The sequence below is a fragment of the Salmo salar genome, chromosome ssa13, assembly GCF_905237065.1.
Source record: "Salmo salar chromosome ssa13, Ssal_v3.1, whole genome shotgun sequence".
NCBI lineage: Eukaryota > Metazoa > Chordata > Actinopteri > Salmoniformes > Salmonidae > Salmo > Salmo salar.
In genome coordinates this window covers 84180526-84195024 of record NC_059454.1, presented here as the reverse complement: position 1 = coordinate 84195024, position 14499 = coordinate 84180526, and the positions used below count along the sequence as shown (strand labels likewise).

The 14499-nt window shown below is 44.1% G+C and overlaps 1 protein-coding gene across 6 annotated transcripts in view; it reads left to right on the top strand.

Annotated features, from left to right (window-relative positions):
• Nucleotides 1-14499, top strand: part of LOC106567837 (Down syndrome cell adhesion molecule-like protein 1 homolog) — an 86156-nt gene that overhangs the window by 13650 nt on the left and 58007 nt on the right. For all 6 annotated transcript variants that reach the window (XR_006758369.1, XM_014137620.2, XM_045692283.1 and 3 more), the window contains exons 2-3: nucleotides 7955-8275; nucleotides 11488-11634. Coding sequence is in view for 5 of the 6 variants with exons in the window: in XM_014137620.2 (XP_013993095.1) it covers nucleotides 7955-8275; nucleotides 11488-11634 (468 nt within the window). In the remaining variant the exon portion in view is untranslated. The remainder of the gene's footprint in view (nucleotides 1-7954; nucleotides 8276-11487; nucleotides 11635-14499) is intronic.

The following is a 14499-nucleotide window of genomic DNA, read 5'->3' as shown; positions in this document are numbered from 1 at the left end:
GGCTGAGGTAGTTGGATGTGCTATTTACAGATGGGCTGTGTACAGGTACAGTGATCGGTAAGCTGCTCTGACAGCTGATGCTTAAAGTTAGTGAGGGAGATATAAGTCTCCAGCTTCAGTGATTTTTGCAATTCGTTCCAGTTATTGGCAGCAGAGAACTGGAAGGAAAGGCGGTCAAAAGAGGTGTTGGCTTTGGGGATGACCAGTGAAATATACCTGCTGGAGCGCGTGCTACGGGTGGGTGTTGCTATGGTGACCAGTAAGCTGAGATAAGGTGGGGATTTACCTAGCAAAGACTTATAGATGACCTGGAGCCAGTGGGTTTGGCGACGAATATGTAGTGAGGGCCATCCAACGAGAGCATACAGGACACAGTGGTGGGTAGTATATGGGGCTTTGGTGACATAACGGATGGCACTGTGATAGACTACATCCAATTTGCTGAGTAGAGTGTTGGAGGCTATTTTGTAAATGACATCGCCAAAGTCGAGGATCGGCAGGAGAGTCAGTTTTACGATGGTATGTTTGGCAGCATGAGTGAAGGAGCCTTTGTTGTGAAATAGGAAGCCGATTCTAGATTACATTTTGTATTGGAGATGCTTAATGTGAGTCTGGAAGTAGAGTTTACAGTCTAACCAGACACCTAGGTATTTGTAGTTGTCCAAATATTCTAAGTCAGAACCGTCCAGAGTAGTGATGCTAGGCTGGCAGCAATCGGTTGAAGAGCATGCATTTAGTTTTGCTTGCATTTAAGAGCAGTTGGAGGCCATGGAAGGAGTGTTGTATGGCATTGAAGCTCGTTTGGAGGTTTGTTATCACAGTTTCCAAGGAAGGGCCAGATGTATACAGAATGCGTAGAGGTGGATCAGAGAATAACCAGCAGCAAGAGCGACATCATTGATATATACAGAGAAAAGAGTCGGCCCGAGAATTGAACCCTGTGGCACCCCCATAGAGACTGCCAGATGTCCGGACAACAGGCCCTCCGATTTGAAACACTGAACTCTATCTGACAAGTAGTTGGTGAACCAGGCAAGGCAGTCATTTGAGAAACCAAGGCTATTGAGTCTGCCGATAAAAATGCGATGATTGACAGAGTCGAAAGCTTTGGCCAGGTCGATGAAAATGGCTGCACAGTACTGTGTTTTATCTATGGCGGTTATGATATCGTTTAGGACCTTGAGCGTGGCTGAGGTGCACCCATGACCAGCTCGGAAACCAGATTTCATAGTTGAGAAGGTATGGTAGGATTCGAAATGGTCGGTGATCTGTTTGATAACTTGGCTTTCGAAGACTTTAGAAAGGCAGGGCAAGATGGATATAGGTCTATAACAGTTTGGGTCTAGAGTGTCTCCCCCTTTGAAGAGGGGGATGACCGTGGCAGCTTTCCAATCTTTAGGGATCTCAGACGATACGAAAGAGAGGTTGAACAGGCTAGTAAATAGGGGTTGCAACAATTTCGGCGGATAATTTTAGAAAGAGAGGGTCCAGATTGTCTAGCCCAGCTGATTTGTAGGGATCCAGATTTTGCAGCTCTTTCAGAACATCAGCTATCTGGATTTGGGTGAAGGAGAAGCAGGGAAGGCTTTGGCAAGTTGCTGCGGGGGATGCAGAGCTGTTGGCCAGGGTAGGGGTAGCCAGGTGGAAAGCATGGCCATCTGTAGAAAAATGCTTATTGAAATTCTCGATTATCGTAGATTTATCATTGGCGACAGTGTTTCCTATCCTCAGTGCAGTGGGTAGCTGGAAGGAGGTACTCTTATTCTCCATGGACTTTAGTGTCCCAAAACTTTTTGGAATTAGTGCTACAGGATGCAAATTTCTGTTTGAAAAAGCTAGCCTTAACTTTCCTAACTGACTGTTTATATTGGTTCCTAAGTTCCCTGAAAAATTGCATTCGATGCTAATGCAGTACGCCACAGAATGTTTTTGTGCTGGTCAAGGGCAGTCAAGTCTGGAGTGAACCAAGGGCTTTATCTGTTCTTAGTTCCACATTTTTTGAATGGGGCATGCTAATTTAAGATGGTGAGGAAAGCACTTTTAAAGAACAACCAGTCATCCTCTACTGACGGGATGAGGTCAATATCCTTCCAGGATACCTGGGCCAGGTTGATTAGAAAGGCCTGCTCGCTGAAGTGTTTTAGGGAGCGTTTGACAGTGATGAGGGGTGGTCGTTTGACCACTGGCCCATTACGGACGCAGGCAATGAGGCAGTGATCGCTGAGATCCTGGTTGAAGACAGCAGAGGTGTATTTAGAGGGATAGTTGGTGAGGATGATATCTATGAGGGTGCCCATGTTTACAGATTTAACGTTGTACCTGGTAGGTTCCTTGATAATTTGTGTGAGATTGAGGGCATCTTGCTTAGATTGTAGAATGGCCAGGGTGCTAAACATATCCTAGTTTAGGTCACCTAACAGTACGAACTCTCAAGATAGATGGGGGACAATCAATTCACATATGGTGTCCAGGGCACAGCTGGGGGCTGAGGGGGGTCTATACCAAGCGGCAACAGTGAGAGACTTATTTCTGGAAAGGTGGATTTTTAAAAGTAGAAGCTCTTACTGTTTGGGCACAGACCTGGATGGTATGACAGAACTCTGCAGGCTATCTCTGCAGTAGATAGCAACTTCGCCCCTTTGGCAGTTCTGTCTTGATGGAAAATGTTGTAGTTGGGGATGGAAATTTCAGAATTTTTGGTGGCCTTCCTAAGCCAGGATTCAGACATGGCTAGGACATCAGGGTTTGGCGGAATGTGCTAAAGCAGTGAATAAAACAAATTTAGGGATAAGGCTTCTGATCTAGACGTTCCGCTAGCGGAACACCTGCTCCAATATCCAATGATAGGCGTGGCGCGAATTACAAATTCCTCAAAAATACAAAAACTTCCATTTTTCAAACATATGACTATTTCACAGCATTTTAAAGACAAGACTCTCCTTTATCTAACCACACTGTCCGATTTCAAAAAGGCTTTACAGCGAAAGCAAAACATTAGATTATGTCAGCAAAGTACCCAGCCAGAAATAATCAGACACCCATTTTTCAAGCTAGCATATAATGTCACAAAAACCCAGAAGACAGCTAAATGCAGCACTAACCTTTGATGATCTTCATCAGATGACACACCTAGGACATTATGTTATACAATACATGCATGTTTTGTTCAATCAAGTTCATATTTATATCAAAAAACAGCTTTTTACATTAGCATGTGACGTTCAGAACTAGCATACCCCCCGCAAACTTCCGGGGAATTTACTAACAATTTACTAAATTACTCACGATAAACGTTCACAAAAAGCATAACAATTATTTTAAGAATTATAGATACAGAACTCCTCTATGCACTCGATATGTCCGATTTTAAAATAGCTTTTTGGTGAAAGCACATTTTGCAATATTCTAAGTACATAGCCCAGCCATCACGGGCTAGCCATTTAGACACCCGGCAAGTTTAGCCTTCACCAAAATCAGATTTACTATAACAAAAATGTTATTACCTTTGTTGTCTTCATCAGAATGCACTCCCAGGACTGCCACTTCAATAACAAATGTTGGTTTGGTCCCAAATAATCCATCGTTATATCCGAATAGCGGCGTTTTGTTTGTGCATTCCAGAAACTATCCGAAATGATAAATCAGGGTCGCGCGCATGGCGCAATTCGTGACAAAAAAATTCTAAATATTCCATTACCGTACTTCGAAGCATGTCAACCGCTGTTTAAAATCAATTTTTATGCAATTTATCTCGTAAAAAAGCGATAATATTCCGACCGGGAATCTCCTTTTCGGCAAACAGAGGAAAAATCACAAAGACGGGGGCAGCCAGGGCATGCGCCTAAGCCCACAGTCCCTTGATTCAGGTTTTTCCCGGGCTCTGAGCGCCCATGGAAGACGTAGGAAGTGTCACGTTAGAGCAGAGATCCTTTGTAAAAGATAGAGATGGCAAATAAGTTCAAGAAATGGTCAGACAGGCCACTTCCTGTAAAGGAATCTCTCAGGTTTTGACCTGCCATTTGAGTTCTGTTATACTCACAGACACCATTCAAACAGTTTTAGAAACTTTGGAGTGTTTTCTATCCAAAGCCAATAATTATATGCATATTCTAGTTACTGGGCAGGAGTAGTAACCAGATTAAATCGGGTACGTTTTTTATCCAGCCGTGAAAATACTGCCCCCTAGCCATAACAGGTTAACATGCATGGCTTTAACGGTTACAGAAGTCAACAAATGAGAGCGCCTGGGGAATAGGTGTAATGCTGGGGGCTACAGGGCCTGGGTTAACCTCTACATCACCAGAGGAACAGAGGAGGAGTAGGATAAGGGTATGGCTAAAGGCTATAAGAACTGTTCGTCTAGTGCTTTGGGAACAGAGAATAAAAGGGGCAGATTTCGGGGTGTGGTAGAATAGATTCAGGGCATAATGTACAGACAAGGGTATGGTAGGATGTGAGTACAGTGGGGGTAAACCTAGGCATTGAGTGACGATGAGAGAGCTTGCATCTCTGGAGACACCAGTTAAGCCAGGTGAGGTCTCCCCATGTGTGGGGTGTGTGACAAAAGAGCTATCTAAGGCATGTTGGGCTGGACTAGGGACTCTACAGTGAAATTAAACAATAATAACTAACCGAAACAGCAGAAGACAAGGCATATTGACTTTAGAGCGAGGCATGTGTAGCCGAGTGATCATAGGGTCCAATGAGTAGCAATAGGTGAGTCAGGGAGCCGTTCGGTAGTCGCTACTATGCTAAGCGAGCGAGAGGCACGAAGTTCAGAATGCTAGCGGGCCGGGGCTAGCAGCTGGGTCTTCGGTGACATTGCAACGGAAAGGCCTGTTGAAACCACTTCGGACGATTACATCGGCAGACCAGTCATGATGGATCGGTGGGGCTTCGTGTCGGCATTAAAGGGTCCAGGCCAATTGGCAAAAGAGGTATTGTAGCCCACAAATTAGCGGGTATACCTCTTCGGCTAGCCGGGAGATGGGCCTAGCTCGAGGCTAGCTCAACTGGTGCTTGCTTTGGGACAGAGGCATTAGACAGCAGTAGCCACTCAGTTGCAGCTAGCTGCGAGGATCCGGTGCAATGGCCTAGAGCTTGCGGCAGGAATCTGGTGATGTTGTGGAGAAAAGCAGTCTAATATGCTCTGGGTTGATATCGCGCTGTGCAGACTGGCAGGTATTGACCGAGCTAAAGCTGGCTGGTGTCCGAGCTAAAGGTGAAGACCGCTAGCCGTGGCTAACAGTGACTACTAGCTAGTTAGCTGGCTAGCTACTGATGGAGGTTCCAGTTATAACGTATACAAATAGCAGATCCGTACCACATTGGGTGAGGCGGGTTGCAGGAAAGTATATTTAGATCATAGTTGGAAAGTGAGATTAAAATATATACAGTTGAAGTCAGAAGTTTACATACACCTTAGCCAAATACATTTAAACTCAGTTTTTCACAATTTCTGACATTTAATCCTAGTAAAAATTCCCTGTCTTAGGTCAGTTAGGATAACCACTTTATTTTTAGAATGTGAAATGTCAGAATATTAGTAGAGAGAATGCTTTATTTCAGCTTTTATTTCTTTCATCACATTCCCAGTGGGTCTGAAGTTTACATAAACTCAATTAGTATTTGGTTGCATTGCCTTTAAATTGATTAACTTGGGTCAAATGTTTTGGGTAGCCTTCCAGAAGCTTCCCACAATAAGTTGGGTGAATTTTGTCCCATTCCTCCTGACAGAGCTGGTCTAACTGAGTCAGGTTTGTAGGCCTCCTTGCTCACACACGCTTTTTCAGTTCTGCCCACAAATTTTCTATAGGACTGACGTCAGGGCTTTGTGATGGCCACTCCAATACCTTGACTTTGTTGTCCTTATTAAGCCATTTTGCCACAACTTTGGAAGTATGCTTGGGGTCATTGTCCATTTGGAAGACCCATTTGCGACCAAGCTTTAACTTCCTGACTGATATCTTGAGATGTTGCTTCAATATATCCACATAATTTTCCTTACTCATGATGCCATCTATTTTGTGAAGTGCACCAGTTCCTCCTGCAGCATAGCACCCCCACAACATGATGCTGCCACCCCCGTGCTTCACGGTTGGGATGGTGTTCTTCGGCTGGCAAGCCTCCCTCTTTTTCCCCCAAATATAACGATGGTCATTATGGCCAAACAGTTCTGTTTTTGTTTCATCAGACCAGAGGGCATTTCTCCAAAAAGTACGATCTTTGTCCCCATGTGCAGTTGCAAACCGTAGTCTGGCTTTTTTATGGCGGTTTTGGAGCAGTGGCTTCTTCCTTGCTGAGCGGCCTTTCATGTTATGTCGATATAGGACTCATTTGTGCCTGTTTCCTCCAGCATCTTCATAAGGTCCTTTGCTGTTGTTCTGGGATTGATTTGCACTTTTTGCACCAAAGTACGTTCATCTCTAGGAGACAGAACACGTCTTCTTCCCGAGAGGTATGACCGCTGCATGGTCCCATGGTGTTTATACTTGCGTACTATTGTTTGTACAGATGAACGTGGTACTTTCAGGCGTTTGGAAATTGCTCCCAAGGATGAACCAGACTTGTGGAGGTCTACAATTGTTTTTCTGAGGTCTTGGCTGATTTCTTTTGATTTTCCCATGATGTCAAGCAAAGAGGCACTGAGTTTGAAGGTAGGCTTTGAAATACATCCACAGGTACACCTCTAATTGACTCAAATGATGTCAATTAGCCTATCAGAAACTTCTAAAGCCATGACATCATTTTCTGGAATTTTCCAAGCTGTTTAAAGGCATAGTCAACTTAGTGTATGTAAACTTCTGACCCACTGGAATTGTGATAAAGTGAAATAATCTGTCTGTAAACAATTGTTGGAAAAATTACTTGTGTCATGCACAAAGTAGATGTCCTAACCGACTTGCGAAAACTATAGTTTGTTAACAAGAAATTTGTGGAGTGGTTGAAAAACGAGTTTTAATGACTCCAACCTAAGTGTATGTAAAGTTCCGATTTCAAATGTATGAAAAAAAAACAACGAAACCGACTGTTTACATGGGACAAGACAAACACATGTCCGACTGCTACATACGACTGCTATATATATTTATATTCCGGACTCTGACATCGCTCGTTCTGATATTTCTTAATTCCTTGCTTTATATTTTTAGGATTTGCGGGTTTTGTTTTGTATTGTTAAGTATTACTGCACTGTGGGATAAAGGATGTATGCGTTACATATTTTGGGGAATGGTGAGATGGATTTGTGCATCCACATATGTCCATCTAGCGTATAGTCCTTTCTCTCTCTTCTAATCTTCCCCTACTTGATTCTGAATTGTGGGTACCCTCCCTTTCTCTCTCTGATGGGGTTGTGCACCCCTAATCTGAGCACCCAGTAGGAACACTCCTGGTGTGTGTGTGTGTGTGTGTGTGTCTGTCTGTATGATAAATATGAAAGAAGATTAAACAGACTTAACTCTGTGTCTGGCATACAAATTCCAATCACATAACTGTGTTTTTTCTCTTGGTGTGTGTCTGTGTGTCTGTGTGTGTGTAGAGGTAGAGGCCTCCTCCCCCATCCACGTAACCCACCAGAGGCTTTAGCTCAAATCCCTGGCTTTCTGCATCACATGACTGATGTTTGCAGCTGGACATTTGACATACATTTGTTATTATTATTTTGCTACACATTTGAAGGGCATTCATGTTCCTCCCCTTCTTTTGTTTTATTACATCTGTTTATGTGCCATTACTTTTCAATCTCCCTTTTTACTTTTATCGTCATTTTTATTGAATAACAGGCGGGCAGAGTTCCAGATATGTATTTTGAATATGGAGCTCAACAGTGTTTTTCATGCAATTCGTCGTCTGTTGTTTTGCAACAGTGACACTTAGCTTATATTGTTCTACATGTCACTGACTTTTCTCTACCCTACCTATTACTAACTATCCTATCTCTCTCCCCATGCAGTACACAGTGAGGATGTGGGCTCTACCAGGCTGTACTTTGTGAACGCATCCCTGCAGAGGCTGACCTACTCCAGCTCGGTGGGGGTGTCTCTGCCCTGCCCGGCGGGCGGCACCCCCACCGCCATCCTGCGCTGGTACCTGGCCACCGGCGATGACATCTACGACGTGCCCCACATCCGCCACGTCCATGCCAATGGCACCCTCCAACTCTACCCCTTCTCACCCTCCGCCTTCAACTCCTACATCCACGACAACGACTACTTCTGCACCGCAGAAAACCAGGCTGGCAAGATCCGAAGCCCCAATATCAGAGTTAAAGCTGGTGAGCAGAGGGAAGAAGGGGGCGGGGGGAGAACATAAAAAGCGGAGGGGAAAAGAGTGAATAGGAGAAGAGAGGACAGAATGAAGGGACAGGTGAAGAAGGGAGGGGGAGAGGAAGTAGAGAGGTGGGATAATAAAGGGTGTTGATGCAGAGTGACAGAAGTAACTAAGAGGGCAGCGATAGAGGTTCGATGGCAGAACAAGGGAGGGGAATGATGGAGAGAGAAAATGTAAACAAGCAAAAGGCAGGGAGTGATTGACAGCTGCCAAAAGCCTGCTGGCCACAGCACAAGCCACTCAGAGGCACCTGTACAAACCCTGGTCCCAAATCCAGACTGACCTAGAACACAGTCTACTCTGTTGGGACAACAACTGTAACACAGGTTCACTGGACTTTGTTACGCACTACACAACCATTTAAACCCATCACCATGGTGAATTGAGGCCACCAGCCTGTACCCCTAGTTATACTCCACAACCTTCATCTAATCCCTTATGCTTCAACTGGTTTGAACTGTCTGGCCCACACACATAGGTATGTACATGTGCAGTATGAGTCATATAAGCACCAAAAAACGAATCACTAATGACAGTATCTATGCAGATGTTGCTGCTACTGTTGCTGGTTGCTATGCTATTCCTAAAGCATCAGCTGACTTGCGTGATGTTCTCCCTCCATCTTTGTATCTCTATTTCTATCCATGTCTGTCTCTATCGCTCTCTCCATTCCTTCTCCTCCTCCTCTCTTCTTCCTCCTCTCACATTGTCCTCTGGTACCATGCTAAATATAACCGCAGCAGAACACTTCATTCATTATCTCTCATTATGAAACCTAATTGGTGCACTCCATTGATTAGACTTCATGCCAGTGCTATTTAACAAGGTGGACCTCTTATAAAACAACACAGGTTATAACTGCTGCTGATGTGGGATATATTGTAAATAGCTCTGGGCCTGTTCATCCATTTAATCTATTTCATACAGTATCATATACTGGACAAACTAAGTGGAGGTGAGATGGTCAGTTGAATCCGTTTGTCAAGTGGTCACCTTTACAGTTCTCCTGGACTGTAGGTTCTTCACAACCTCTCTTGTTCCGCTTTCCTTCCTACCTGTCCCACTCTCTCTCTCCCTCCCTGTCCATCATTCACATCAGGGCAGACAGTCCCTCCCCCGTCCCTCCTGCTGTCAACATCTGTTTTCATATTCTGCCTCCCAACACCGACCTGCACTAATACATACTCCTACTAATACTAGCTAGCCGAGAGAGAGAGAGAGAGAGAGAGAGAGAGAGAGAGAGAGAGAGAGAGAGAGAGAGAGAGAGAGAGAGAGAGAGAGAGAGAGAGATCTCTGAGCCGCACGCCAGCCGGTCGGTCGCTCCTCGTTGCTGCTGCCGTCATTCCCTCATGACCCAAAAGCCCACCCCCAGGAGACAAGGGATTAGCATTTACAAAACCTTAGCAGCCACGTCCCATATCCAGGGAGTTATGTATGGTCAGGGAGTTAAGTATGGTCAGGGCGTTATGTATGGTCAGGGCGTTATGTATGGTCAGGGCGTTATGTATGGTCAGGGAGTTATGTATGGTCAGGGCGTTATGTATGGTCAGGGCGTTATGTATGGTCAGGGCGTTATGTATGGTCAGGGAGTTATGTATGGTCAGGGAGTTAAGTATGGTCAGGGCGTTATGTATGGTCAGGGCGTTATGTATGGTCAGGGCGTTATGTATGGTCAGGGCGTTATGTATGGTCAGGGAGTTATGTATGGTCAGGGCATTATGTATGGTCAGGGCGTTATGTATGGTCAGGGCGTTATGTATGGTCAGGGAGTTATGTATGGTCAGGGCGTTATGTATGGTCAGGGAGTTATGTATGGTCAGGGAGTTATGTATGGTCAGGGCGTTATGTATGGTCAGGGCGTTATGTATGGTCAGGGAGTTATGTATGGTCAGGGCGTTATGTATGGTCAGGGCGTTATGTATGGTCAGGGCGTTATGTATGGTCAGGGCGTTATGTATGGTCAGGGCGTTATGTATGGTCAGGGCGTTATGTATGGTCAGGGCGTTATGTATGGTCAGGGCGTTATGTATGGTCATGGCATTATGTATGGTCATGGAGCGGTTATAGTCAGGAGGGACGTGGTTCAGAAGTTACAGTCAGGGGTTTTGGGTCAGGGTGCTGTGGTGTTATTGAGGTCTGATCAAGGAGTTAGGTCAAGGGGTAGTGTAATGGGGTTACTACAACTTGGTTTGTAGTTAGAGTATTTGGAGAATAGGTGTCCTATGTTTCACTCTCACTCCCAGGTGCTAATGCTGTAGCTACAGTAGAGCAAATAAACCAACCCTAGCCTACTTTCTAGATATCCATAATATTATGTACATTTGTCATTTCGGTGAACTATCTCTTTACTGCATAGCTACAGCGGGCAATTATTCAAACATAGATGATACAATTTCCATCAGAGCATATTTTATATGTCTAATCCCTGTTCCTATATCATATTATTGTTTAGACATATATTTATATGTCTATGTATGTATCTGTTTCTCTATGTAAAGTGGATGTAGTAATGTATATTGAGTTATACTGCAGTAGGATCCTAACGTTAATGTAACGCTGCCTGTCTGCTACACTACACTGCTGTTACCAGGGAGGGGGCTTCCAAAGCAGTTTCTTAGCAACCTTCAAATATGTCCTAGCTTCTCCTGATTTCACTAATTAGTTAATGCCCATTCAGGAGAGTGTAAAATATTGCATGAACAGCGCACCACCACTACTACACATCCCAATGGTTTTATTAAGCTGGGTTGTTATCTCTAGCGCAGTGCTTTAACAGAAACCACTTATTCTGTCATATTTTTTATATTGAGTTGTATTCACAACAATAGATTAGTGTCTGATGTTGATTGTAGCTAGCCAATCATGTTTCTGTTAATCCTTCTCAGAAATTGAATTGAAAACAGATGTACGATTAGTGTTATTGATGTGTTCAAACAATATCCAAAAACCGAATCTGAATTGTTCCCAATATGTTTGCACATTTAATATTATTAGTAGATTATTTCGCAATCCAATTAATGATTCTTACAATATTGACTGCCAGAATACATCTTATGTGTTCCACTACAACTCTAGTATTCACTTTTTCCTAAACCAAAAAATACTTTTAGATTCTCACTCCACCTGCCTAACACTTCGTCTCTCTCTGTATGATAGTGTTCAGGGAGCCGTACACGGTGCGTGTGGCAGACCAGCGCTCCATGCGGGGCAACGTGGCCGTGTTCAAGTGCCTCATTCCCACCGCCGTGCAGGAGTACGTCAGCGTGGTGTCCTGGGAGAGAGACACTGTCTCCATCGTCCCAGGTAGGACATCATGGGGCAGAGAGGGGTTGGGGGGGCTGGGGGGGAACAGGAAAGGGCTGGGTAAAGGGTAGTGTTATTATTTGTCTAGGTAATGAAGTCCCATCTGTAAGGGTTTTGTGTGAGTTTGTGAATAAATGTGTCCATATGGCTGCTATTTACAATGCATTCAAAACAAAAGCAAAGGTGAAGCAAGATGCAGTTGTTGTTGTTTTTGAGTGTGGTGTGTGTGTGTGTGTGTGTGTGTGTGTGTGTGTGCACGTGTCCTCCTGTATGTTTTGGAGTCATGATGATGATGATAATGATGTGCATCTCCTGACCTAACTCTAACTCCTGTCTGCTGTCTGTCTGCTCACTGTTCTGGATCACTGATTCTTCCTCCTGCAACTCTCTCCATCATTTCTCCCTCTCTTCATCTTTCTCTCTCTTCATCTTTCTCTCTCTTCATCTTTCTCTCTCCCTCTTCTTTTTTTTTAATTGGTTATTTTTTTAAACCCCTTTTTCGCCCCAGTTTTGTGCTATCCAGTTGGTAGTTACAGTCTTGTCCCATCGCTGCAACTCCCGTACGGACTCGGGAGAGGCGAAGGTCGAGAGCCGTGCGTCCTCTGAAACACAACCCAGCCAAGCCGCACTGCTTCTTTACACAATGCCCGCTTAACCTGGAAGCCAGCCGCACCAATGTGTCGGAGGAAACACCATGCACCTGGCGACCGTGTCAGCATGCATTGCGCCCGGCCCGCCACAGGAGTCGCTAGTGCGCGATGGGACAAGAACATCTCTGCCGGCCAAACTCTCCCCTAACCCAGCAGACGCTGGGCCAGTTGTGCGCCATGGGTCTCCCGGTCACGGCCGGCTACGACAGAGCCTGGACTCTAACCAGGATCTCTAGTGGCACAGCTAGCACTGCGATGCAGTGCCTTAGACCACTGCACCACTCGGGAGGCCCCTCTCCCTACTCTCTCTCTCCTCTCTTTCCTCCATCCCTTTCTCTCTCGAGCTCCATTGCTCTCTTCCTACATATTCCCCCTTTTGACCTTTTGACCTCTATCTCCACCTTCACCACTCCCTCCCAAACCTTGTGTCTCTAGCCAACTATCATTATTTATCTGTCCCCCGGTCTAAACTGATTGACTCCATTGTTTGTTCATTTCTATTTCTTCCCTTCTGTATCGTTATCCTAATTTAGATCCATTGCATCTTTTCCTGACATGCCAACAGGCCTTTGACCTTTTTACAACTTCTACAGTTTGTCTCCTGTACTTTCCTCTCTATTGTGTACATTTCTACATTCTCCCTGGATCCCTCCCTGTCCCACATTCATCTTCATTAACCTCATTCGAGTGTGTGTGTGTGTGTGTGTGTGTGTGTGTGTGTGTGTGTGTGTGTGTGTGTGTGTGTGTGTGTGTGTGTGTGTGTGTGTGTGTGTGTGTGTGTGTGTGTGTGTGTGTGTGTGTGTGTGTGTGTGTGTGTGTGTGTGTGTGTGTGTGTGTGTGTGTGTGTGTGTTTGGGTGTGTCTCTATCTCACTGTGTTTGCTTCGTCGCTTTATTTCCTGCCCTCCCAGATGAACAGATGAGGTTGTCTTATATGTTGTTTTTGTTAAATGTACAGTACCAGTCAAAGGTTTGGACACCTACTCAAGGGTTTTTCTTTATTTGTACTATTTTCTACATTGTTGAATAACAGTAAAGACATCAAAACTATAAAATAACACATATGGGATCATGTAGTAACCAAAAAAGTGTTAAACAAATCAAAAATATATTTTAGATTTTAGATTCTTCGAAGTAGCCACTCTTTGCCTTGAACTCTGTGAAGCATTTATTTGGGCTGCAATCTGAGGTGCAGTTAACTCTAAGGAACTTAACCTCTGCAGCAGAGGTAACTCTGGGTCTTCCTTTACTGTGGCAGTCCTCATGAGAGACAGTTCTATCATAGCGCTTGATGGTTTTTGCGACTGCACTTGAAGAAGTTCCTGAAATTTTCCATATTGACTGACCTTCATGTCTTAAAGTAATGATGGACTGTTGTTTTTTCTTTGCTTATTTGAGCTGTTCTTGCCATAATATGGACTTGGTATTTTACCAAATAGGGCTATCTTCTGTATACCACCCCTATCTTGTCACAACACAACTGATTGGCACAAACACATTAGGAAGGAAAGAAATTCCACAAATTAATTTTTAACAAGGCACACCTGTTAATTGAAATGCATTCCAGGTGACTACCTCATGAAGCTGGTTAAGCGAATGCCAATAGTGTGCAAAGCTGTCATCAAGGCAAAGGATGGCTACTTTGAAGAATCTCAAATATAAAATATATTTTGATTTGTTTAACACTTTTTTGGTTACTACATTATTCCATATGTGTTATTTCATAGTTTTGATGTCTTCACTATTATTCTACAATGAAGAAAATAGTACAAATAAAGTAAAAACCCTGGAATGAGTAGGTGTGTCCAAACTTTTGACTGGTACTGTATATATAGTTGTCTATATTTGTGTGTTTAGGGGAAGTTATTAAATGAATAGTGTACATGTGTTAAATATCCTTAGTTATCATGTTTAATACAACAGATAACTATAAACATCTCCAATGCTGTGAAGTGAAACTCTTTACAATAACAAAGTGGAAGGTGGAGAGGAGAGAACAGAGAGGAGAGAACAGAGAGGAGAGAACAGAGAGGAGAGAACAGAGAGGAGAGAACAGAGAGGAGAGAACAGAGAGGAGAGAACAGAGAGGAGAGAACAGAGAGGAGAGAAAGCTACCTGTGAAGTGAAACTCTTTACAATAACAAAGTGGAAGGTGGAGAGGAGAGAACAGAGAGGAGAGAACAGAGAGGAGAGAACAGAGAGGAGAGAAAGCTACCT